General features: G+C 45.5%; 2 protein-coding genes across 2 annotated transcripts; both read right to left on the reverse strand.

Moving 5' to 3' along the window:
* Positions 1 to 213: 213 nt before the first annotated feature.
* ddx27 (DEAD (Asp-Glu-Ala-Asp) box polypeptide 27) lies at positions 214 to 19,611 on the reverse strand. The gene is made up of 21 exons (XM_084167324.1): positions 19,254 to 19,611; positions 18,842 to 18,991; positions 18,347 to 18,406; positions 17,966 to 18,194; positions 17,833 to 17,876; positions 17,628 to 17,714; positions 17,255 to 17,360; positions 16,472 to 16,645; positions 15,912 to 16,062; positions 14,264 to 14,363; positions 13,807 to 13,948; positions 13,073 to 13,226; positions 12,200 to 12,281; positions 11,548 to 11,725; positions 4,362 to 4,468; positions 4,136 to 4,232; positions 3,447 to 3,538; positions 2,529 to 2,649; positions 1,347 to 1,443; positions 1,153 to 1,227; positions 214 to 732 (listed from the first exon to the last, which is right to left on the reverse strand). Exons 1-21 carry the CDS (start codon positions 19,338 to 19,340, stop codon positions 717 to 719), a joined length of 2,349 nt encoding a protein of 782 aa, XP_084023450.1. The 5' UTR covers positions 19,341 to 19,611; the 3' UTR covers positions 214 to 716.
* A 1,964-nt stretch (positions 19,612 to 21,575) lies between these two features.
* snrpb (small nuclear ribonucleoprotein polypeptides B and B1) lies at positions 21,576 to 25,800 on the reverse strand. Its single transcript, XM_084167893.1, has 7 exons — positions 25,355 to 25,800; positions 24,383 to 24,534; positions 23,743 to 23,854; positions 23,287 to 23,439; positions 22,624 to 22,753; positions 22,258 to 22,383; positions 21,576 to 21,888 (listed from the first exon to the last, which is right to left on the reverse strand). The coding sequence occupies exons 1-7, from the start codon at positions 25,355 to 25,357 to the stop codon at positions 21,851 to 21,853; spliced, it is 714 nt and encodes a 237-aa protein (XP_084024019.1). The 5' UTR covers positions 25,358 to 25,800; the 3' UTR covers positions 21,576 to 21,850.
* Between the last annotated feature and the right edge of the window lie 1,293 nt (positions 25,801 to 27,093).

Raw genomic sequence — 27,093 nt, forward strand, 5'->3', positions numbered from 1 at the left:
CTTAAATGTAAAAATCATTTTCACGTTTACGAAAACACATATTGAGCAATACTAAGGTGCTCTTTTTTGTCAGTATGGCTAATCATAAACACTTTGGAAGTTAAAAGATTGCCAGTGCAGCGGTATGAATCGCTCTCTCTGTTGTAGCAACTGAGCCTGGGGATGAGGCTGTATCGTGGACTAGCTAGTTGTTTTATGAAAACAGGCCATGAGTCACCATTTTGTAGACTTTATAAAATACATTATTGCAACAAGAACCAACATATAATCCCATACATGGATTCCACTGCTGCAAGGACGCTGATGGCCATTCGAGACTTGCATGAAAAACCCATCACTCAGAATAATACATATTAAACTTTTATCTTCAAAGGACATGTTTCTCAGCACTATATATTTTTAATGAAGCTACAACATGTTATATAAAACCCTGGTATGGTTACACACTGCAACCTGTATGTTTGTTTGTTTGCATGTGTGTCTGACATGTCAAAACTAAGAGAGGGCACATGGAACAATCTGAGGCTAATGAAATTAAGGGGTTTCAGCTAAATCCTTTTCAGTCTCTCTCTTTGTAGTCATGCTTTCTTTCCATTATGATCTCACTGAAAAGTGATTTAAGAAGAAAGACACTTGTAACATCAATAAAAGATACACTGGAGGTGAATCTATCCATCCAATTTGCATGTCTTGTCATTTTCCCACTGATGCAACTCTTACTTTCTCCTAAACCTGAAACAGAACCAACGCATCAAAACATTATTACAGGACACATGGAGCTAAACCTCAAACAGAACCAACGTATCAACAGAATACTACAGTGCATAGAAATACAATTAATTAATTATATTTTTATGGCACAGTACACATGGATAGCATTGGAGCAGCTGTTATGGTAATTTGAACAGTGACTCAAACACCTGCCAAGCCCCCTCCCCAGAAAACCCAAAGCTGGGAACAATCATTGGTCATAATGACGGGTCACGGTTATACTTATCATGTCACTGGTAATATATTTAAATATTTCAAAATTAAGTGTCACTGCAAAAACGACAGAAAACCACAGATAAACATGAGCCATTGTAAGATCATAGTCTGGTGGATATTGTGCTATGGTCAAGAGGAATCCACAAAATATGACCCATCACTTACTTGGCCTTGGACTTAAAGCCGCCTCCTTTCTTGTTAGTTGGAATTCCCAGCCTCTTCTTATCCTCAAAGGAGGGTCTGAGTGCGAAATGAAATAAAATACATTACACGTCACCTACATACAGCCAGGTTTCCTGCGTGGTTTTCAACGTTTCAGTGCAGTTAGGGTATTAACTACGTTTAGGAAAGACACTTACCCAGCTCTGTACTGCTTGAGTGCTTTCTTACTGGTGTTTGTAAGTTCTTTGTCAAATACAGACTTCTTGGCTGGTTTACCAGCTTTCTGTTTCGCTCCTAAATGCAAAGAAATACAGACAATCCATGAGTTATGTTGTAGGACCCCGTTTTTAGTTATGTTGTAGGACCCAGTATTTAGAAGGACTCAGTAATTAGTTATGTTGTAGGACCCAGTATTTAGAAGGACTCAGTAATTAGTTATGTTGTAGGACCCAGTATTTAGTTATGTTGTAGGACCCAGTATTTAGTTATGTTGTAGGACCCAGTATTTAGTTATGTTGTAGGACCCAGTATTTAGTTATGTAGTAGGACCCAGTATTTAGTTATGTTGTAGGACCCAGTATTTATGCAGCCAACAGAGTAGCATGGGGCTGGAGAACAGAGGTGAATTGGTCTAACAGAGTTGTAAGGAGGGGCACCTTGTAAACTGTTTCATACATCTTAAGGAAGCACACAAGAGCCCAAAGCAAGGGTCCCAATGCATGCAGCAAAAAAACAACTGCTTCACACACAAAAAACATGAACAATTGCATTTTGTTCGCTGCTGGTTAAAACAGGAAGAGGTGTGCCTGCACACTGCAATCAGATATGAATGTGCCTGAACACCAAAGTGCTTAATGTCCACATTGGGATGATAGTGGTGGCCGTGGAAGTCTTACAAGCCACTTGGGAACATAGAAAATGAAAGACCAGGGCCTGTATTCATAAAGCTCCAGAGTGGAGCAGCGGTCTAAGGCACTGCATCTCAGTGCTATAGGCGTCACTACATATTTTATTTTTTTGGAACCAGACCCCCTGGTTCGATTCCAGGCTGTATCATAACCGGCTGTGATTGGGAGTCCCATAGGGCGGCGCACAAATGGCCCAGCGTCGTCGTCCGGTTTGGCCGTCATTGTAAATAAGAATTTGTTCTTAACTGACTTGCCTAGTAAAATAAAGGTAAAATACAAATAAAATAATAAAAGAGTAGAAGTGCTGATCTAGGATCAGGCCCCACCCCCTGTCCATGTAATGTTATTCATTATGATCCTATTCATTATGATCTAAACGGATCCTGGATCAGCACATTTAGTGAACATTGGCCCAGTTCTTTATAGAATATGAGTCATTAGAAGTTGTAAAGTATATGACAGAGGACCCACCTTTCTGGACGGCCTCGTCCTCTGGCATGGCCCTGGCTCGTTTGGGTTTCCGGTCCCTCTTGGCTGCTCGCTCAGCGTACATCTGGGACTTGAGGATCTCAAACTGGGCTCTGTCCTCGGACTGAGAAGCACACAGAGAGAAAACAGTGAAAAGATACATTGCTAACCGGAATAGCACTTGACAAAAAGATTATGAATAATGTGTGTACACATAACAGGGTTGGGGTCAAATCATATCAATTCAGGAAGTTAACTGAAATTCCTATTCCAAAAATGGAATTTACCTCAACCATGATACCAAAGCTCTGGAGCGTCACTTTAACATTTCACCCTTGTCTCCTGTATAATTAACATGTATATGACCATGTATTCTAAGTTCTATAGAAATGATAGGGATATGTGGTCATTCACAACATAAATGTCACCATAGCTAATTGAATTTCAGTGGTGACAAGTAGAGGAAGAAAAAAGCTAGCTAGCTTTAAATGTTTAAATGTATGGTCAAAGTAATAAAGCTCAGATTATATGGACATCCGTCTACCCGGAGAACTACAAAATGACTGCAAAGAATGCAAGGTAAACATAAATGTCTAGATGACAGGACTGACAGCTTGGAGACAGCTAGCCTAAGTTGGACTTTCAGCTGTATGCATGCCTTACGGGTTTAGAACTGGTTCAATACAATATTTAGTGAACAGAGGTCATAAACAGCAGATTATTAGTCAAATGTAATGGTTTTGATGCTATAAAATATGTAAACGATAAAATCAAGATTCCTGAGTGGAAACACCCTTAATGGGGAATTCTGTTAACATTATTTTAAAGTACACAGAGAAAAGACAGAAGATCAAGGAAAACGATGAACAAAATCAAACACAAAGTCGTAGTCTACCAGAAAAGCTAAATTAGCACACATACCGACAACTCTTTCTTTTTCCCCTCCTTGATGAACTTCTCCCTCTTCTTCTTTCCTCTCAGGGCCAAGTCAAAGTCGGCCAGAGCTTTGGTCACTGGCGGAGACAAGGGTGAAAGGTTAAAGTGATGCTCCAGAGCTTTGGTCACTGGCAGAGACAAGGGTGAACGGTTAAAGTGATGCTCCAGAGCTTTGGTCACTGGCAGAGACAAGGGTGAAAGGGATAAATCATGAATGATGCAAATGGGGCTCAGTTGTCCCTATGTGCTTTTAGGGGTCATATGGCCACCTTTACAAGGTGCTCACAAACAGCTCAAAGAAAACAAATACATCAGCTCACAGACAGTTATGCCCCAAAAGGCTCATTTTGATTTACATACAAAGTTTTGACCCTAGCTGGGTCTTAGTCAAGGGCCTGTTTAAGTTGAGCTGTAGTCGAGCTCATGTGCATGGGTTGCAGTGAGATGAGCTATTCTGTCCATGGTAATGCACTTTATGTAGTTTCACATCTAACGGCATGCTGGGATCAGAAGATGCCGTCTAGCAGTAGTGAGGAAGATGCCGTCTAGCAGTAGTGAGGAAGATACCGTCTAGCAGTAGTGAGGAAGATGCCGTCTAGCAGTAGTGAGGAAGATTCCGTCTAGCAGTAGTGAGGTTGACAGGCCTATAATGTGTGTTGGTCTGTGGTACTCACTGCGGTCTTTTTTGCGCTCGTCGTGCGTTTGGAACCACATCCTCTGGGGATCCGTCTCGTCTGCGTTCTGTGCCAGTCGCTTCTGTGCCACGCTGATCTGAATGACACGTTGACACGTGCGCGCACACACACAATACACACACATGAGCATAGGAATACACTACCATGTATACACAGATGAACACAAGTACACACACACACACACACACAACATGCAGCTTTTTACCTGAGCCTCTGAGTGAGACATGGCCCTCTCCTCTCTCTCCAGGCGCATCACGGCGTACACGTCCTTCTCCAGCTTCTCAATCAGGTCTCTGAACTTCAGAATTACCTCTGGTGGAGAGAAAACATCAGAATCACCTCTGAAGGAGAGAAAACCGCTCAGTCTCACCTCTGAAGGAGAGACAACTTCAGAATCACCTCTGAAGGAGAGACAACTTCAGAAAAAACCTCTGAAGGAGAGACAACCGCTCACAGTCTCACCTCTGAAGGAGAGACAACTTCAGAATCACCTCTGAAGTAGGGCAACTTCAGAATCACCTCTGAAGGAGAGACAACTTCAGAATCACCTCTGAAGGAGAGACAACTTCAGAATCACCTCTGAAGGAGAGACAACTTCAGAATCACCTCTGAAGGAGAGACAACTTCAGAATCACCTCTGAAGGAGAGACAACTTCAGAATCACCTCTGAAGGAGAGACAACTTCAGAATCACCTCTGAAGGAGAGACAACTTCAGAATCACCTCTGAAGGAGAGACAACTTCAGAATCACCTCTGAAGGAGAGACAACTTCAGAATCACCTCTGAAGGAGAGACAACTTCAGAATCACCTCTGAAGGAGAGACAACTTCAGAATCACCTCTGAAGGAGAGACAACTTCAGAATCACCTCTGAAGGAGAGACAACTTCAGAATCACCTCTGAAAGAGAGACAGCTTCAGAATCACCTCTGAAGGAGAGACAGCTTCAGAATCACCTCTGAAGGAGAGACAGCTTCAGAATCACCTCTGAAGGAGAGACAGCTTCAGAATCACCTCTGAAGGAGAGACAACTTCAGAATCACCTCTGAAGGAGAGACAACCGCTCACAGTCTCACCTCTGAAGGAGAGACAACTTCAGAATCACCTCTGAAGTAGGGCAACTTCAGAATCACCTCTGAAGGAGAGACAACCGCTCACAGTCTCACCTCTGAAGGAGAGACAACCGCTCACAGTCTCACCTCTGAAGGAGAGACAACTTCAGAATCACCTCTGAAGGAGAGACAACTTCAGAATCACCTCTGAAGGAGAGACAACTTCAGAATCACCTCTGAAGGAGAGACAACTTCAGAATCACCTCTGACGGAGAGACAACTTCAGAAAAAACCTCTGAAGGAGAGACAACCGCTCACAGTCTCACCTCTGAAGGAGAGACAACCGCTCACAGTCTCACCTCTGAAGGAGAGACAACTTCAGAATCACCTCTGAAGGAGAGACAACTTCAGAATCACCTCTGAAGGAGAGACAACTTCAGAATCACCTCTGAAGGAGAGACAACTTCAGAATCACCTCTGAAGGAGAGACAACTTCAGAATCACCTCTGAAGGAGAGACAACTTCAGAATCACCTCTGAAGGAGAGACAACTTCAGAATCACCTCTGAAGGAGAGACAACTTCAGAATCACCTCTGAAGGAGAGACAACTTCAGAAACACCTCTGAAGGAGAGACAACTTCAGAATCACCTCTGAAGGAGAGACAACTTCAGAATCACCTCTGAAGGAGGGCAACTTCAGAATCACCTCTGAAGGAGAGACAACCGCTCACAGTCTCACCTCTGAAGGAGAGACAACCGCTCACAGTCTCACCTCTGAAGGAGAGACAACCGCTCACAGTCTCACCTCTGAAGGAGAGACAACCGCTCACAGTCTCACCTCTGAAGGAGAGACAACTTCAGAATCACCTCTGAAGGAGAGACAACTTCAGAATCACCTCTGAAGTAGGGCAACTTCAGAATCACCTCTGAAGTAGGGCAACTTCAGAATCACCTCTGAAGGAGAGACAACTTCAGAATCACCTCTGAAGGAGAGACAACTTCAGAATCACCTCTGAAGGAGAGACAACTTCAGAATCACCTCTGAAGGAGAGACAACTTCAGAATCACCTCTGAAGGAGAGACAACTTCAGAATCACCTCTGAAGGAGAGACAACTTCAGAATCACCTCTGAAGGAGAGACAACTTCAGAATCACCTCTGAAGGAGAGACAACTTCAGAATCACCTCTGAAGGAGAGACAACTTCAGAATCACCTCTGAAGGAGAGACAACTTCAGAATCACCTCTGAAGGAGAGACAACTTCAGAATCACCTCTGAAGGAGAGACAACTTCAGAATCACCTCTGAAGGAGAGACAACTTCAGAATCACCTCTGAAGGAGAGACAACTTCAGAATCACCTCTGAAGGAGAGACAACTTCAGAATCACCTCTGAAGGAGAGACAACTTCAGAATCACCTCTGAAGTAGGGCAACTTCAGAATCACCTCTGAAGGAGAGACAACCGCTCACAGTCTCACCTCTGAAGGAGAGACAACCGCTCACAGTCTCACCTCTGAAGGAGAGACAACTTCAGAATCACCTCTGAAGGAGAGACAACTTCAGAATCACCTCTGAAGGAGAGACAACTTCAGAATCACCTCTGAAGGAGAGACAACTTCAGAATCACCTCTGAAGGAGAGACAACTTCAGAATCACCTCTGAAGGAGAGACAACTTCAGAATCACCTCTGAAGGAGAGACAACTTCAGAATCACCTCTGAAGGAGAGACAACTTCAGAATCACCTCTGAAGGAGAGACAACCGCTCACAGTCTCACCTCTGAAGGAGAGACAACCGCTCACAGTCTCACCTCTGAAGGAGAGAACTTCAGAATCACCTCTGAAGGAGAGACAACTTCAGAATCACCTCTGAAGGAGAGACAACTTCAGAATCACCTCTGAAGGAGAGACAACTTCAGAATCACCTCTGAAGGAGAGACAACTTCAGAAACACCTCTGAAGGAGAGACAACTTCAGAATCACCTCTGAAGGAGAGACAACTTCAGAATCACCTCTGAAGGAGGGCAACTTCAGAATCACCTCTGAAGGAGAGACAACCGCTCACAGTCTCACCTCTGAAGGAGAGACAACCGCTCACAGTCTCACCTCTGAAGGAGAGACAACCGCTCACAGTCTCACCTCTGAAGGAGAGACAACCGCTCACAGTCTCACCTCTGAAGGAGAGACAACTTCAGAATCACCTCTGAAGGAGAGACAACTTCAGAATCACCTCTGAAGGAGAGACAACTTCAGAATCACCTCTGAAGGAGAGACAACTTCAGAATCACCTCTGAAGGAGAGACAACTTCAGAATCACCTCTGAAGGAGAGACAACTTCAGAATCACCTCTGAAGGAGAGACAACTTCAGAATCACCTCTGAAGGAGAGACAACTTCAGAATCACCTCTGAAGGAGAGACAACTTCAGAATCACCTCTGAAGGAGAGACAACTTCAGAATCACCTCTGAAGGAGAGACAACTTCAGAATCACCTCTGAAGGAGAGACAACTTCAGAATCACCTCTGAAGGAGAGACAACTTCAGAATCACCTCTGAAGGAGAGACAACTTCAGAATCACCTCTGAAGGAGAGACAACTTCAGAATCACCTCTGAAGGAGAGACAACCGCTCACAGTCTCACCTCTGAAGGAGAGACAACCGCTCACAGTCTCACCTCTGAAGGAGAGACAACCGCTCACAGTCTCACCTCTGAAGGAGAGACAACCGCTCACAGTCTCACCTCTGAAGGAGAGACAACTTCAGAATCACCTCTGAAGGAGAGACAACTTCAGAATCACCTCTGAAGGAGAGACAACCGCTCACAGTCTCACCTCTGAAGGAGAGACAACTTCAGAATCACCTCTGAAGGAGAGACAACTTCAGAATCACCTCTGAAGGAGAGACAACTTCAGAATCACCTCTGAAGGAGAGACAACTTCAGAATCACCTCTGAAGGAGAGACAACTTCAGAATCACCTCTGAAGGAGAGACAACTTCAGAATCACCTCTGAAGGAGAGACAACTTCAGAATCACCTCTGAAGGAGAGACAACTTCAGAATCACCTCTGAAGGAGAGACAACTTCAGAATCACCTCTGAAGGAGAGACAACTTCAGAATCACCTCTGAAGGAGAGACAACTTCAGAATCACCTCTGAAGGAGAGACAACTTCAGAATCACCTCTGAAGGAGAGACAACTTCAGAATCACCTCTGAAGGAGAGACAACTTCAGAATCACCTCTGAAGGAGAGACAACCGCTCACAGTCTCACCTCTGAAGGAGAGACAACCGCTCACAGTCTCACCTCTGAAGGAGAGACAACCGCTCACAGTCTCACCTCTGAAGGAGAGACAACCGCTCACAGTCTCACCTCTGAAGGAGAGACAACCGCTCACAGTCTCACCTCTGAAGGAGAGACAACCGCTCACAGTCTCACCTCTGAAGGAGAGACAACCGCTCACAGTCTCACCTCTGAAGGAGAGACAACCGCTCACAGTCTCACCTCTGAAGGAGAGACAACCGCTCACAGTCTCACCTCTGAAGGAGAGACAACCGCTCACAGTCTCACCTCTGAAGGAGAGACAACCGCTCACAGTCTCACCTCTGAAGGAGAGACAACCGCTCACAGTCTCACCTCTGAAGGAGAGACAACTTCAGAATCACCTCTGAAGGAGAGACAACTTCAGAATCACCTCTGAAGGAGAGACAACTTCAGAATCACCTCTGAAGGAGAGACAACTTCAGAATCACCTCTGAAGGAGAGACAACTTCAGAATCACCTCTGAAGGAGAGACAACTTCAGAATCACCTCTGAAGGAGAGACAACTTCAGAATCACCTCTGAAGGAGAGACAACTTCAGAATCACCTCTGAAGGAGAGACAACTTCAGAATCACCTCTGAAGTAGGGCAACTTCAGAATCACCTCTGAAGGAGAGACAACCGCTCACAGTCTCACCTCTGAAGGAGAGACAACTTCAGAATCACCTCTGAAGGAGAGACAACTTCAGAATCACCTCTGAAGGAGAGACAACTTCAGAATCACCTCTGAAGGAGAGACAACTTCAGAATCACCTCTGAAGGAGAGACAACTTCAGAATCACCTCTGAAGGAGAGACAACTTCAGAATCACCTCTGAAGGAGAGACAACTTCAGAATCACCTCTGAAGGAGAGACAACTTCAGAATCACCTCTGAAGGAGAGACAACTTCAGAATCACCTCTGAAGGAGAGACAACTTCAGAATCACCTCTGAAGGAGAGACAACTTCAGAATCACCTCTGAAGGAGAGACAACTTCAGAATCACCTCTGAAGGAGAGACAACTTCAGAATCACCTCTGAAGGAGAGACAACTTCAGAATCACCTCTGAAGGAGAGACAACTTCAGAATCACCTCTGAAGGAGAGACAACTTCAGAATCACCTCTGAAGGAGAGACAACTTCAGAATCACCTCTGAAGGAGAGACAACTTCAGAATCACCTCTGAAGGAGAGACAACTTCAGAATCACCTCTGAAGGAGAGACAACTTCAGAATCACCTCTGAAGGAGAGACAACTTCAGAATCACCTCTGAAGGAGAGACAACTTCAGAATCACCTCTGAAGGAGAGACAACTTCAGAATCACCTCTGAAGGAGAGACAACTTCAGAATCACCTCTGAAGGAGAGACAACTTCAGAATCACCTCTGAAGGAGAGACAACTTCAGAATCACCTCTGAAGGAGAGACAACTTCAGAATCACCTCTGAAGGAGAGACAACTTCAGAATCACCTCTGAAGGAGAGACAACTTCAGAATCACCTCTGAAGGAGAGACAACTTCAGAATCACCTCTGAAGGAGAGACAACTTCAGAATCACCTCTGAAGGAGAGACAACTTCAGAATCACCTCTGAAGTAGGGCAACTTCAGAATCACCTCTGAAGTAGGGCAACTTCAGAATCACCTCTGAAGGAGAGACAACTTCAGAATCACCTCTGAAGGAGAGACAACCGCTCACAGTCTCACCTCTGAAGGAGAGACAACCGCTCACAGTCTCACCTCTGAAGGAGAGACAACCGCTCACAGTCTCACCTCTGAAGGAGAGACAACCGCTCACAGTCTCACCTCTGAAGGAGAGACAACTTCAGAATCACCTCTGAAGGAGAGACAACTTCAGAATCACCTCTGAAGGAGAGACAACTTCAGAATCACCTCTGAAGGAGAGACAACTTCAGAATCACCTCTGAAGGAGAGACAACTTCAGAATCACCTCTGAAGGAGAGACAACTTCAGAATCACCTCTGAAGGAGAGACAACTTCAGAATCACCTCTGAAGGAGAGACAACTTCAGAATCACCTCTGAAGGAGAGACAACTTCAGAATCACCTCTGAAGGAGAGACAACTTCAGAATCACCTCTGAAGGAGAGACAACTTCAGAATCACCTCTGAAGGAGAGACAACTTCAGAATCACCTCTGAAGGAGAGACAACTTCAGAATCACCTCTGAAGTAGGGCAACTTCAGAATCACCTCTGAAGGAGACAACTTCAGAATCACCTCTGAAGGAGAGACAACTTCAGAATCACCTCTGAAGGAGAGACAACTTCAGAATCACCTCTGAAGGAGAGACAACTTCAGAATCACCTCTGAAGGAGAGAAAACCGCTCACAGTCTCACCTCCGAAGGAGAGAAAACCGCTCACAGTCTCACCTCTGAAGGAGAGAAAACCGCTCACAGTCTCACCTCTGAAGGAGAGAAAATCGCTCACAGTCATCACAAAGGCGCAACCTCAACAAAATGATCCATCCATTTACCTAGCGGCCATGAAATTGAATAAAACCATTTCAGAAAAACATTCAAATGTATATTTTTTGGTGGACTAGACTCTCCCTTTAAATGAACAACACACAGTATCTTGAATGAGTGGTAGGTATACCAAGGTTCCTTTTATTAGGTTTGATTTATTCACCCATGTGAGTCCCATTGAGATAGAAATTTACTTTTGAATAGTCTAGAAAATTAATCCTTCCTTTAAGGAATTGCAGATTTGAATTGGTTGGATTGGTAAAAGTAACGGGGTGATATCCTTGCTAACACCGATCCAAACACTTAAAGACCTTACCACAAGGAAGGAAGGATGCATTTCTGCAGTATTTCAATAGGGTCGTGGTATTTTTTATTAATTTTTTGTCATTTTAGCAGACGCTCTTATCCAGAGCGACTTACAGGAGCAATTAGGGTTAAGTGCCTTGCTCAAGGGCACATCGACAGATTTTTCACCTAGTCTGCTCGGGGATTAGAACCAGCAACCTTTCGGTTACTGGCACAACGCTCTTAACCACTAAGCTACCTGCCGCTTTGAGCTTTTACCTTGTGGCAGGACGCGGGCCTTCACGGGGGTCTTGGCCTTCCTGACGATGTCCTTTAGCATCTTCCTCTCAGTCTCGCCCACCAGGGACACAGAGCGACCCACCTTGCCGGCACGGGCCGTGCGGCCCACCCTGTGAACGTAGTGCTTCACTGTGTTGGGCATGGTGAAGTTAATCACCTGGGGAGGAGAAGAGGACGTTAGCGGGTGCATCTCAATAATCGAGAAAGTGGCTTCTTGGGCATGGTGACCAGCTAAGGAGGAGAACGGGTTTCTTTCTACAGTGAAGGCCAGTTTTGATATAAACTCTAACTACTAGTCTTCCGTCAGCTACTCGATTAAGTTCAGGGAGGAAAAAAGATACTAGAACAAAATGTAGGAAGCAGGGCGGTAGCTCCACCCCCCTCTCTCCGCAGGGCGGTAGCTCCACCCCCCTCTCTCCGCAGGGCGGTAGCTCCACCCCCCTCTCTCCGCAGGGCGGTAGCTCCACCCCCCTCTCTCCGCAGGGCGGTAGCTCCTCCCCCCTCTCTCCGCAGTGATTTGTCTAACTAATCAGTGATGAAAGCAGTTCAATAATGTCAAGTGTTCTTGTAAAGCATTTTCCTTAGAAACAACATTTTCCTAGCACATAAACACTTTACAGTTAACCCTTACCGTCTTGACTCCGTCGATATCCAGACCTCTAGCCGCAACGTCTGTGGCCACAAGGATGTCAATCTGTTCATCTTTGAACCGCCTATGGAGATACACAAACTATTTACTATGATGGAGATACACAAACTATTTACTATGATGAGGATACACAAACTATTTACTATGATGAGATACACAAACTATTTACTATGATGAGATACATTACATTATTTACTCCATCTTACATAACCCTTGTTTGGGTTAACGCATCTCAACTCAATACTGTCATTGTCACACTGCTCCTCGCTGTTCTTATGAACAGCAGAAAACTGAGTTTTTGAGATCAATCCAGCTCCTGTATTGTGAGTCACAGCATACTTGTATACTCAGCCATCACCTTTGTCTGAATTCGTCTCAAGGCGTGGTGATGGCTGGGTATGTATTCAACTGATAAGTCTGAGTCACACTGTAGGGCCGACCCAAATCCTACTGTGTTGGCTCGGATAGTTTATTTACACATTGTCCATTACAGCACCGTTCCAGCAACTATGGTGGATGTGTAACCATTCCAGCACGGTACAGCTCGGCTTTGCTTGGCCCTGTAGTATGTGGCTGTCAGAGTTACAGGGGAGCTACACTGGGCGTCACAAAAACAGTAGGGTTTTAGCTGCTACACTGGAAGCATAGCTTTAGACGGCGTGAGCAGAGCACAAGCCCACTTAATCCAGAGTTCTCCGGCGTGAGCCGCGCGTTGAATTCCTGAAAATAAAACCAGAGGGTAATTCTAAGCTGAGCAAGCCTCTCGCAGAACTGCCACACTGCTTCGCCCAGGTTTCACTGAAAAGTTAGGAGCCAAGTGTAGCTTGGCAGTTTAGTTGGAGAGAGTCTAGGTACCTGAGGCTCTCCAGTCTCTGGGTCTGGGACAGGTTTCCGTGCAGCTCTCCCACCTTCAGCCCCATCAGGCCCAGGAGGATGTGCATCCGGTGGGCCTGCTTCTTGGTCTGGGTGAACAGCATCACGTGGTCCTGGAACGTCCGCGTCAGCAGGGCTGAGACACACAGACCCAGGAGACAACACACACACAGACCCACCCAGGAGACAACACACACACACAGACCCACCCAGGAGACAACACACACACAGACCCAGGAGACAACACACACAAACAGTTATTCACCAGATTGGAAGAGAAATGGAAAAGCACAAGGTTGAACAAGCTGAGCAGTGAACTTTCTGCTACATGTAGTACTATACTCCACAGTGAACTTTCTGCTACATGTAGTACTATACTCCACAGTGAACTTTCTGCTACATGTAGTACTATACTCCACAGTGAACTTTCTGCTACATGTAGTACTATACTCCACAGTGAACTTTCTGCTACATGTAGTACTATACTCCACAGTGAACTTTCTGCTACATGTAGTACTATACTCCACAGTGAACTTTCTGCTGCATGTAGTACTATACTCCACAGTGAACTTTCTGCTACATGTAGTACTATACTCCACAGTGAACTTTCTGCTACATGTAGTACTATACTCCACAGTGAACTTTCTGCTGCATGTAGTACTATACTCCACAGTATACAGAACAAATGGACTGTGATAGTCATCCAGACCACTCACCTGCCACAATAGCCTCCCTGTCTCCTTCCCTGGCCGGTCGGATCCTGACAAACTCCTGTCTAAGGTAGGGTGCCACGTCTGTGTTACTGTTCACAAAGATACGAACCGGCTGCTTCAGAGAGACTGACGCCAAGTCTTTCACCTGGAGGGAGGGAGAGAGGGCGACGTGAAAGAGAGAGATTGTGAGAGAGAACACTATTTCAATAAACGACACAGAAAAGGAATGGAAAACGAATCACTAGTGATCAGAATGGATTAATAAGCAGTATGTGTCAACACAAGCCATGATGGTGCACCATCACCAGACACTGACTCAATTCTTCAGCCAATCATCAAGATGATGACAAGTCCAGTCGGGTGGGTAAGCGCTGAGCTGGAACACACCCTGTATTTATCCTAGACCAGGTTTGGTGGCCAAATGTGATGATAATAAAGGAATGCAGGTTGTCATCCTCACCTCCTCGCTCATGGTGGCAGAGAAAAGCATGGTCTGTCTCTGGTAGGCACACATCCTGATGATCTCCTTCATCTGCTCTTCAAAGTACTCGTCCAGCATCCTGCAATTTAGGGGAACTATTATGATGCACGGAAATGGTGTCCCCCAGGGATCGGTTCTGGGCCCTCTCCTTTTCTCCCTATACACCAAGTCACTTGGCTCTGTCATATCCTCACATGGTCTCTCCTATCATTGCTACGCTGACGATACACAACTAATCTTCTCCTTTCCCCCTTCTGATAACCAGGTGGCGAATCGCATCTCTGCATGTCTGGCAGACATATCAGTATGGATGACGGATCACCACCTCAAGCTGAACCCTGGCAAGACGGAGCTGCTCTTCCTCCCGGGGAAGGACTGCCCGTTCCATGATCTCGCCATCACGGTTGACAACTCCGCTGTGTCCTCCTCCCAGAGTGCGAAGAGCCTAGGCGTGACCCTGGACAACACCCTGTCGTTCTCCGCCAACATCAAGGCGGTGACCCGCTCCTGCAGGTTCATGCTCTACAACATTCGGAGAGTGCGACCCTGCCTTACACAGGAAGCGGCGCAGGTCCTGGTCCAGGCACTTGTCATCTCCCGTCTGGACTACTGCAACTCGCTGTTGGCTGGGCTCCCTGCCTGTGCCATTAAACCCCTACAACTCATCCAGAATGCCGCAGCCCGTCTGGTGTTCAACCTTCCCAAGTTCTCTCACGTCACCCCCCTCCTCCGCACACTCCACTGGCTTCCAGTTGAAGCTCGCATCCGCTACAAGACCATGGTGCTTGCCTATGGAGCAGTGAGGGGAACGGCACCTCTGTACCTTCAGGCTCTGATCAGTCCCTACACCCAAACGAGGACATTGCGTTCATCCACCTCTGGCCTGCTGGCTCCCCTTCCTCTGCGGAAGCACAGCTCCCGCTCAGCCCAGTCAAAACTGTTCGCTGCTCTGGCACCCCAATGGTGGAACAAGCTCCCTCACGACGCCAGGACAGCGGAGTCACTCACCACCTTCCGGAGACATTTGAAACCCCACCTCTTTAAGGAATACCTGGGATAGGATAAAGTATTCCTTCTAACCCCCCCCCCCCCCCCCCCCCCCCCCCCAAATTGTAAAGTGGTTATCCCACTGGCTATAGGGTGAACGCACCAATTTGTGAGTCGCTCTGGCTAAGAGCGTCCGCTAAATGACGTTAATGTGCCCTTGAGCAAGGCACTTAACCCTAATTGCTCCTGTAAGTCGCTCTGGTTAAGAGCGTCTGCTAAATGACTAAAATGTAAAAATGTAAAATGTAAGTGAAAATCTGGGCTGTATTCATTAGGGCACACAACGGAAAACATTTTTTAATGTTTTGCAACAAAAACAAAAGTCCAGGCAGTCCCTCCACGTTTTACTTTGTTTTCGTCCATTTGTTGCCTACTGATGAAAACGACCCAGAAAAAAATTAAATAATCCTATGTTGAAAATGTATTTAGCCTGTAAACGATAGGCCTTAATACTGTATCTGTTGGTAAGATGGTCCAGACGAATGGGGTTTTACCATAGACTTATATCAATAACTAGACCAAGTTATGAAAACTGCGTCTCATTCATTCCTATGGATGGATTGGCCTATAACAGTCTTACCGGTCGGCCTCGTCCAAGATGAGGATCTCAATCTGGCTGAGCTCAAAGGAGGGCGTGTTGTGCAGATGGTCAATCAGACGACCTGGCGTGGCGATCAGGACGTCAGGTCCCATCCGCAATGCCGCCTCCTGGGATTTGATGTCCAGACCCCCTACGAGGCATCCACACACAAACACAGAGAGAAAAAGACAGCATGATTCCTGACCCTGTCTTTAAATCATTACGTAACACATTCATTGGTTATATTCCATGCAACTAAATATTTGCATCATAACTTATGTATGACAAAATCTCCCGTTGAATAACGCCATGGAGTAAACAGAAAAGTATATTAAACTAATCATAAATTCAAATTAACTCGCGTGGGAAGATGATAGCCTGGTCCACGATTAGCACCGAACAGCCAACTACTATGGTCTGGGAGCAGAATAGGATGGCAGCTGCACAACTGTTGCCAACCAGCTTCATACTACCAGAGATGAGATCGACACAGACGTCGGCCATATTGGCTCTAAAATCGGGGGCCATTTTGGATCAAGTGGTCCGGTTTTCTCACTCACCCACAGCCAGGCAGGTGGTGATGCTGGTGAACTGGGCCAGCTGGCGGGCCACGGCGTGCACCTGGATGCCCAGCTCACGTGTGGGCACCAGGACCAGCACACGTGTCACCGCGGCCTGTTTGGGCTTGTAGATGAGACGCTCCAGCACAGGCAGCATGAACGCTGCCGTCTTACCTGGAAGAAGAAGAGGGGGGAGGGAAGGGGAGGAGGAGGGAGAGGGAGGATGGAGAGGAGGAGGGCATGTGAGGGGAGGAAGGATGAAGAAAGAGAGAGGGAGGGGGAGAGGGATGGGGAGGGGAGGAGGGAGAGGATTGGGAGGGGAGGAGGAGGGAGAGGCATGGGAGGGGGGAGGGAGAGGAATTGGGAGGGGGGAGGGAGAGGAATGGGAGGGGGAGGGAGGAGAGAATGGGAGGGGGGAGGGAGAGGAATGGGAGGGGGAGGGAGAGGAATGGGAGGGGAGAGGTATGGGAGGGAGAGGAATGGGAGGGGGGAGGGAGGGAGAGGAATGGGGGAGGGAGAGGGAGGGGAGGAGGGAGGTTTAACAGATGGTATTTTTCACAATACCATTGTAAATATGGTGTGTGTGTGTGCACGCGTGCACTCTCGCGGGGAGCAAACGTGAGTGCTGCAGCTCTGTGCCAAAACATGGCAATCTACTAACATAACACACTCTTCCATCGTTAATGCAGTAAAGGTCTGACAATGTTTTGGACACTTCTGGTGTGTGTCTGTGTCTATCTGTACATGTGTCTGTGTGTGAGTGTCCTGTCACGTCTCCTTTACCAGTGCCAGTAGCAGCGCAGGCACAGATGTCTTTGCCCAGAAGCCCCACAGGCACACAGGCCTTCTGGATGGGAGTGGGCTGCTTGAAGCCCATAGCGGTGATAGCCTGAGGACACACATGGTGAAACACATTTGTCTAACTTCTCAATTTCTGGCCAACACTGTCATAAATTACACATTCAACTGATATTTAGCTACAATGTTCATTACAGAGTGCTATTTTTATTTTTTATTAAACTATAGTCTCAGTCAAATACATGCATGACTGCTTTATAGCAGCAAATGCCTACTACTCTGCTTTGAGTGAACACACCCAAAGCAAACCTTGGTACAATGTCAGTTTCTAACAGATTTCCAAGTGAACGTGACCCACCTTAAGAATAGGTCTGGAGAGGTTCATGTCGGGAAACATGAGTTTGTGGTCATAGTTTGAGGCATCTTCAAAGAAGGCCTCTGGAGGCTGTAGGTGGAGAGTGAGTAAGACAGATTAATAACAATGCAGCAATAACAGGGTCCAACAGAAACAGTCAACAGTCAACTCTAAAGTAGTGCAAACCATCCATCTGTTCAGCGCTCACCTCTTCTGTTTTCTTCTTCTTTCTGCCTTTGTCCCTCACAGTATCTGTGAGAGTAAAACCCAGTTTAAAAGTTACTGAGTGTCAATAGTGAATGTTAAAACAATGCAATTTGGATGCTTCAAGCTCTACCCACCTGCTTTGGTGAGAACCTCTTCGTCCCCTGATGTAAACTCCTCCCCGTCGTCATCGTCACCCTGGTCTTCGTCATTTGATACCTCAGCCCCATCTTCAGCGATATCGTGTTTCTCATCTTCCTCCTCCTCCTCATCGTCATCTTCCTCCTCGTCATCTTCCTCTCCAGCGTCCTCCGACTCCTTTTCGGCAATCACTGGTTTTTCTGTCGTCTTTGCCCCTGCCTTCTCCTATTTAGACAGTGAAGGAAGTGGAACGTGCCATTATCCACAAACACTGAAGCAGTCATCATAGGAACTGTCATGTGTCTTGTCTGCAGGTTCCATAATACAGCAACCTACAACTATGTTAATTTACCTTTTCAAACTACAGGACATCTTACCTCCGTTTTGCGTTTCTTGCGTACTTTCTCAATCTTCTCATCCAGGGTGGTGGGGGCTTTCTGCAGCAATAATAATAATAATATGCCATTTAGCAGACGCTTTTATCCAAAGCGACTTACAGTCATGTGTGCATACATTTTTACGTATGGGTGGTCCCGGGGATCGAATCCACTACCCTGGCGTTACAAGTGCCATGCTCTACCAATTGAGCTACAGAGGACCACCCATACATAAGCAGCACAACAACATGGACAGATTTAGTTCAGTGTTGTATGATTTGGCACAGACTCAGAGCAACAATAGGTCAGTCTTTTTCTGAGTTGAATCAGCAAGTAGCCTGGATGTCAGCCTGTCTCTGCTTTGGCCAACTAATTTGACAGTTATGTTTGCTACAACAATGACAAAGGAGTTGGCTGAAGCACAAGACTGGCAACCAGGCTTCAAGTCTTGACCTAGTTTTGCCAAATTGCATACTCTTAAGACTGACAACCGACCCTCTTTTTCAGTTGTGCCATCACATCTGCCATGGCCCAGTCCTCGCTGTAGAGTCCATCTCGCTCTCCAAACTCAAAGTCAGTGCTGAAGTCCCCAGCGCCATGGCCCTTCAACGCTTTCTTCTTCTTGTTGAGTACTATTGGCTGTTCCTGTTAGCAAAGAGTGGAGTGAGGACACACAATGTCTGGTATTGTAACTTATACTAACTTCCAGGAGAAACACACCAGGAAGTTAATCAGGGTCTAATTTATTTTCATATGCAGTGACACTTCTGTCCTGGAGTAAATTAACTAGCTAGTGAATGACTGCCTAAATGCAATAGACAAACTTCCACTCAGGTTACTAGACATCCAACAAGCTAGCAACTTTGATCAGTAGAAGACTGTCTGACACGCTTGTTTCCAAACTTACATCTTCGTCGTCAGACTCTGAATCAGGCTCCTCGGGCACATCGTCATGGTCCTGAATGGTCCCGACCAGGTCCAAATCTGACATCATGGTTCTGTTTGTGTTAGCTAGCTAGAGTTCCAAAGAAAACAATGTTCCGGCTACCCAATTATAGCTAGCTGGTGTTAGTCCGTTAGCTAAATCAGCTAAGAATTAATGATAAATAATTTTGACAAGGTAAGTTCAAAATCGTGCCAACTCTGGTTGAATTAGTATGCGGCAATATATTTGTCCCTAAATAATACTTTATAGTTGAGGGGTGGCAGGATACTATTGAACTAATGCCTCTGGCAACACGTGTATGTACGAAAATAGGAAGCGTATGGTCATCTACATCCGGTTCACTTTAGCGGTTGACATGTTTAGCGCCCTCTATGGCATTGGTGCGAATACTACATCTGTGGTAATGATAGGGTCGTGTTATGCAAAGATATATATAAACCAATGAGGTACAGTGCATTCGTAAAGTATTCAGACCCCTTTACTTTTTCCACATTTTGTTACGTTACAGCCATATTCTAAAATGGATTAAATTAATTATTTTGCTAATTAATCTACACACAATACTCCATAATGACAAAGTGAAAACAGGGTTTTAGACATTTTTGGGAATGTATTAAAAATAAAAAGAACTATCTCTGCAGCACTCCACCAATCAGGCCTTTATGGTAGAGTGGCCAGTCGGAAGCCACTCCTCAGTGAAAGGCACATGACAGCCTGCTTGGAGTTTGCCAAAACGCACCTAAATGACTCAGACCATGAGAAACAAGATTATCTGGTCTGATGAAACCAAGATTGAACTCTTTGGTCTGAATGCCAATCGTCACGTCTGGAGGAAACCTGGCACCATCCCTATGGTGAAGCATGGTGGTGGCATCATCATGCTGTGGGGATGTTTTTCAGCGGCAGGGACTGGGAGACTAGTCAGGATCAAGGGAAAGATTAACGGAGCAATTTACAGAGATCCTTAATGAAAACCTGCTCCAGAGTACTCGACCTCAGACTGGGGCGAAGGTTCACCTTCCAACAGGACAATGACCCTAAGCACACATCCAAGACAACGCAGGAGTGGCTTCTGGACAAGTCTCAATGTCCTTGAGTGGCCCAGCCAGAGCCCGATCTAACATCTCTGGAGACCTGAAAATAGCGACGCTCCCTATCCAACCTGACAGAGCTTGAGAGGATCTGCAGAGAAGAATGGGCGAAACTCCCCAAATACAGGTGTACCAAGCTTGTAGCGTCATACCCAAGGCTATACTTATGTAAATGTAATATTTCAGTTATTTTTTATTTTTAATACATTTTCAAACTCCTGTTTTGTCTTTGTCATTATGGGGTTTGATGAGGGAAAAAACTATTTAATCCATTTAGAATAAGGCTGTAAAGTAAAATGTGAAAAAAGTGAAGGGGTCTGAATACTTTCTGAATACATTGTTTGATATGCATGCATATAATTAAATTGGACATTCTCCTTTATAATAAGCCAGCGTGTTTGTATCCAATGCATTTAGCTTACATTAGGATGAAGTAGTCTAGGCCTTCTAATCAAGTTGTATTGCATCATATTGCCAATCATGAGTAAAGGGTGGTCTGAATACTTATAGAAATGTGAATAGTTTTAAATCCGACATTTCTAAACTTGTTTTTGCTTTGTCATCATGGTGTATTGTGTGTAGAATATTGAATGGTTAGGGAGTGCCAAGATGGAGGCATAGCTATAAATCAGATCAACCCATTGGTGGTGTTTGGCAATACCAACTGGTCCAGTGGTTCTAGGCCTATCCACAGGGGTTACTTGTGAAGACTCGTGAGACCATAGGCTTACTGGTAAAGTGTACCTGAGGGGGTACTCGGGGCAGATCAAAAATTCAGTTGGTGGTAGGGAACCACTTAACTAGTTTGATCATGAAAAAGTGCTCAGCCAATACAAGACTACTATGTTTCCCAGGCAAAACAGATTTCCTTGGAAATGCAGTAAGCCCACAATAGGGTGGGACATTTATGGTTCAGACTTCAAAATAACACTCATACTTTAAGACCAATATTACATACTCACACTGACATTTTCCATCCAAATAAATTGGGGCAAGATGACCAGTCAGACAATAGCCATTAAACTATGCAATGACTGTGCCATTACCATTACCCCCCCCAGCTTGGAATAGTGGTCAGTCATGCCACTTCGTAGATTAGAGTCAGGAAACTGGCCCAATACAGTCTACTGATCCATCAATAGGAATAACTGGAAAGCATGGTTGATTGATAAACGCAAGTGGCAAGGACAAGCTCTCTTCAGATACATTTATTAAGACCACCATCTTGTCTGTACAACAATCACCCTCACTGAGCATGTGCCTCAGCCAAACATGGAATCACTATTCACTTGTCAACATACATCTGCATATCAAGTCAGTCAGAGGCCGACATTTTAAAACAAATTGTCGATGACACTTTATTAAAAAATCAAAACAAAAATACAAAAGTCAAACTATACAGGAGCCTAAAGAGAACCATTTTGTAGGGAGTACACTTAGAAGACAACATCAGTCCAGTGGGGTGACTCAAGGTCTGGGGGGACGCATTCCTGGGGGAAGTGGTCCTGGAACGAGAGAATATTCAGGATTAACAGGAAACAGTGCCACGGGTCAAATAATGAAGCATTAAAACTCATTTTAACATAAAACCTCCCTAGAACGAAAGAAACCTCGGACTGAGAGTGCATGGTTCTGGGCTCAGAGTAATCCTGCTTCAATGAGCTTCATCAGCATCAGGTTCAGCTCAAATGAAAATCATCACCGCAACAGAACCAATGTCTCAAATGCTGCGTTTACACAGGCAGCCCAATTCTGATCTTTTGATCAAAAGACCAATTAGTGGCAAAAGATCAAAATTGGGCTGCCTGTGTAAACGCAGCCAAACATTATATTAAACTCCTTTACTCAGAATCCTGAATGTAAGTCACCCTCACCTCTCATGCCTGGGTGTGGCGGCCTCATGCCGGGAGGGGGCATGCCCATTGGACCTCCGCGGCCAGGTAGCATTCCCATTGGAGGACCCATGGGAGGCCTCATGCCTGGGGGAGGGCCCATCATCCCTGTAGGGGGCAAAGCATTGATTATGTTAATCCTAGTCTAGAAATGACTATGCAAGCATCAATATACACTTGCTAAATACAAAAGTTGATCATATGGTTCTGGGCTCAGAGTAATCCTGCTGAAGTAATGTTTCAGCATCAGGTTCAGCTCTAATGATCAATCATCACCGCAACAGAATCAAGGTCTCATTCTTTCCACTTCAAATTAAAACTAGGTAGCCGTTGTGATTCAGTCCTTACCTGGAGGGGGTGCACCGCGACCCATGGGAGGGGGTCCTCCTCTGCCTGGTGGGTACTGTGTGGGGGCACCAGCGAGGGTGGCACCAGCTGCTGCTGCAGCGACTGTTCCCCTGCCCTGTGGGGTCATCACCTTGGGGGGGGGGGGGGTAAGGCACCGTATTTAACACTCAGTGGTCAAACCAAGTGGTGCAGCACCAGGGCTTCAACAGGGCGATCAAATCCTATTAAATACTGGCAGTTTCATTTAGGTGATTGTTAGTTGTCAGATTATATAGGTCCCCATCATCTTCTCCACATACTTTACATCTTTAATCATTTCAATTAAAAATGTATATAAACATTGTTTGGACTTTGGCTAAATGAAAAAAAATATAGACTGCCCACCCAAGGATATAAATTACAGAAAAATCCTTGGAAAGTCACTGGTTCTGGGCTCAGAGTAATCCTGCTTCAATGAGCTTCATCAGCATCAGGTTCAGCTCAAATGAAATTCATCACCGCAACAGAACCAATGTCTCAACCTTTTAAAACTTCCAAGAACTGAAAAGGTGAAAGCTAATCACCAGTAATTGTCCACCATATAGCCATTATCCATGTTTAGTTTCCAGTAAAACGCAGATGGGATCACAAGAGGAAACGTGTGACCCATGACCTTGGGCATACCTGTTGCGAGGGGCCGCCTACTCCTCTGACCGGCCCAGCGAGGCCTGCGGGTGCCTGGGGCATGGGTGCTCCAGCGGGGACGCCTCTGCCAGCTGCCCTGCCAACTCCTGGGCCTCCTGCCACACCAGCCAGGGGCACACGGGCAATGCCAGTCTGAAACAGGGGCAACACTAGGTCAGATAACAGTTCCATGAATTTCTAAGTAAAGTTAAAACTCAGTTAAGTAAATGGCTCTGGGCTCAGAGTAATCCTGCTTCAATTGGTTTCAGCATCAGGTTCAGCTAAAATGATCATCACTGCCACAGAACGAACTAACTTTTAAACCTCCCACATTGATCCAAGTAAGCCAACCATTAACTAGGAAACCCACTGGCTGATAAAAAGCCTTCAGTATGACAAAGACACGGAGAATGTACACAACAGAAACCCTACAGAAGGTGGTGAGGAATGTCTTACATCTTTGGGAGGGGGTCCTTCCACTGTCATGGAGACCAGATTCTCTCCTCTGAGCAGCACAAGGCCCAGTACCCTCTTCTCTTCACGCTCAGGCTGTTTGGAATTCTTGGGCCTGTCAAGAAGGGGGAGAGTCGGGGTTAAAGCACAATATACATTTACCTTCTATATCCTAGTCTGGAAAGGAATATAACAAACTTAACCCCCCACAACTGCGCCAACCTGTTGAGTCTTTCGGAGGAGTTGGGATAAAGCAGAAGTCACATTTCCTTTTGACCTTGTGTACAATTGGACGGATAGTGGTAACTGTTCTCGGTTGAGATTAGGATTAAGTGCCTTGCTGAAGGGCAAAGTGGCCGTTGATCGCATGTAGGATCTGATACCAGCAACCCTCCAGTTGCCATCTTACTTCCTGTCAAATTTGTACAGTCAGACCCAGGATTAGAACTGGCAACCATCCAGTTGCTGGCTCACCTCTAATGCATTGTTTCAACATTAGGTTCAGCTTTAATGATCAATCACTGCAACAGAACCATGGTCTCTACCTTTCTTAACTCACCCCATTTGATAGTGGCAGATTTAAGGATATTGAGACCCAAAAGCAATTACTCATTGTTCTTTACAAAGAAACCCAATTACTTACTTGATCTTTCTGAACTCGTCACAGTCACACAAGATGAGGTTCATGTGTTTGTCAAAGGCTTTGAAAGTCCCGATGAAGATACGACCGTCCTGCAGGATGCACCGCATCCTGAAGTCGATGTGTTGCAGCATCTTACTACTCTTTCCAACAGTCTGCAAAATAAGAGGTGTAAATCAATTCGTTCAAATTTGCGACGACACTATACTAAGAAAACCCAAACATCCCACATTGATCCAAGTTACCCACTGGTTATTGGCCATCATTGCTGGCAGGGAAACTAATAAATTCTGAACAAACGATCTGATCATGTTCAGACCTGAAGATCAAAAAGGAGGAGCCTTGATTGTTGCAACTAGAAAACTAGGTAGGTTCTAGATTGAACAACCTGGTTGGTTTACAGATTAATTGTCCAGCTAGCCCAACTAGTAAATTAGCCAAGTAACGCTAGCTACAAAAAAAAAAAAAAAAACGGGCCTAGCAGTTGTTGAACAATTAAACAAGCGGCACTTCTGCCACGACAAAAACAAGGACATTGTCAGGTGGACATTTCGATGGCAACATACAATAATGATAACGTTGGCGGGCTATAAGTCTAACGTGGCTGAATGCAGCCAGGCATGATCATGCAGCCAACCAACTAGCGTTAACGCTAGCTAGCTACGTTAGCTAAACAAGTTCTGGTCATGGTCAACTACGGCCAGGGTTTGGTTTGGCATGGAAGTGCTGGTCAAAACTGTATGCGAAAGCACATTACACAACATGATCATACCGTACGCAATTTGTTTCAAATACCGACTGTAGCTAGTTAGCCATCGTAGTCTTTCAATAGCTACGAGTGCAACAAAGGCCTACAAGCCTACGTTGCACTGACGTTCATCACTGGGACAGATTACATTTCCACTGAATAAAAAACTAAAATATATCATAAAACACGTGGATCATACCTCAATTGAGTCAAGAATAAAGGCTTACCATGGTTGCAGTTCTGATGGCTCCGATGTAACTCGGATCACGCCAAGCAAACTCAAAAAATTGACCCGCGAAGCTCCCAAACTCGGTGCTGCCAGGTCCGTCTTTATCCGCGAGTTACAGGAAGTGACGATGAACTCGTGTGAATCCCGTTAAAATCGACAAACACTCTTGTACACGCCACATCGATACAAGCTATGACCGGAAGTAACTTATTCCGGTTATTCGTACTAGGTTAGGATAATTAACGTAACAGGTTAGGAGAAGTTAAATTCAGGAAAGGGTTTAGGGTTTACGAAAATCACTTCCGTTCGTAGTTGGTATCGAAGTTACGTGAAAAGAGTGTGTCCCGTTAAAACCACCGTGTGTCATTAATTCAATCGCTCAAAATAAAAATGGAAAATGGATCCTAGGGACGTCGATACCCCGTTGAAGTTGAAATTGTAAATGGTTAAGGTAAGGGTGAAGGATAGGGTACAGGTTAGGTAAGGCTTATAGTTAAGGTTAGGGGCTAGGGTAAGAGTAGGGACCTCAAAATAACATCTAATTTATATTTGTTTCATAACTAATATATACATATTTAAAACAGATAATGTTACACATGTATTATTATAAAATACCTAATGTCTTTATTTGCGCAATATAATTAACGCTCTGAATGGGTTCATAGTGGAACATATAAAATGAAACACACAAAATTATTTTTTTACGCAAGAGTAGTTTCCATGTATGCCACTTCGATACAAGTGAATTTTCGTAGCATTTTCGCCAGAGGTGTGGACTCGAGTCACATGACTTGGACACGTTTGATGACTTGAGACTAAACTTGATAGAAAGTAAAATAACTTGATTTGGAGCCTCAAAACTCAGGACTCGACTTTAACTTGAGTGATGACATGTAATGATCTCGCCAGGTTTTGTCACTCATTTTGTGGCACAGAGTATCGGCGGATTACTTTCCACACAGCCAGAGACAGTAACGCCCTTGCAAAAAAAAAAGAAAAAACAGATTGGCTAGTGAAACGATTAGTTACCGGAGTGTAACTCCAGTTCTATGAGTGGAGCGGAGCCCCATAGGGGAGCTCTGCTCCTAGTGGTTTACCCTCTGCCCTAAGGCAGCAGCAGCCTGAGACAAAATTATGCACACACCTACAGCCAATAGGAGTACAGGTGTCCCTATAAGAGGGGATGCCTCCCCTCAATCAGCCTCCCAAGATATTTTTCTTCAGCGAGACTAGAGAGGGTCGGCAGGGCCATAAGTCCTATGGGGCTCCGCTCCACTCATAGAACTGGAGTTACACTCCGGTAACTAATCGTTCTATATCGTGGAGCTCCGCCCCATAGGGGAGCTCTGCTCCTAGTGGTTTAAGGCGGAGCGTAGCGCTCCAAAATGTACTCCCTGCCGAGCCTAACACTTCCCATCGAAACGAGAAAGTCAGGCCCAGCAATGGCTGCAACCGAGTCCCGCAGTACTGCAACTAAAAACCCCTACGGGCGTCACAATATACCGCGTCATCGGTTAAAAGACCCGCCCCACCTAGTCCAATGGCAATGCCAATGACTAGTGGGCAGATCACCAGAATAGAAGCCATACTAATCTGTACTAGCAGATAGATGTGCCTCAATATCCTGTGAAAACACTACCGACCACTAATGGAATGACATCAAGTGTCACTCTACATTGTGAACGCGGTAGACCGCCTCACTCACTCAATGGAATCCCAGAGATTAGTGGGCAGGAA

This window comes from Coregonus lavaretus, assembly GCF_964263955.1.
Source record: "Coregonus lavaretus genome assembly, chromosome: 8".
NCBI classification, from domain to species: domain Eukaryota; kingdom Metazoa; phylum Chordata; class Actinopteri; order Salmoniformes; family Salmonidae; genus Coregonus; species Coregonus lavaretus.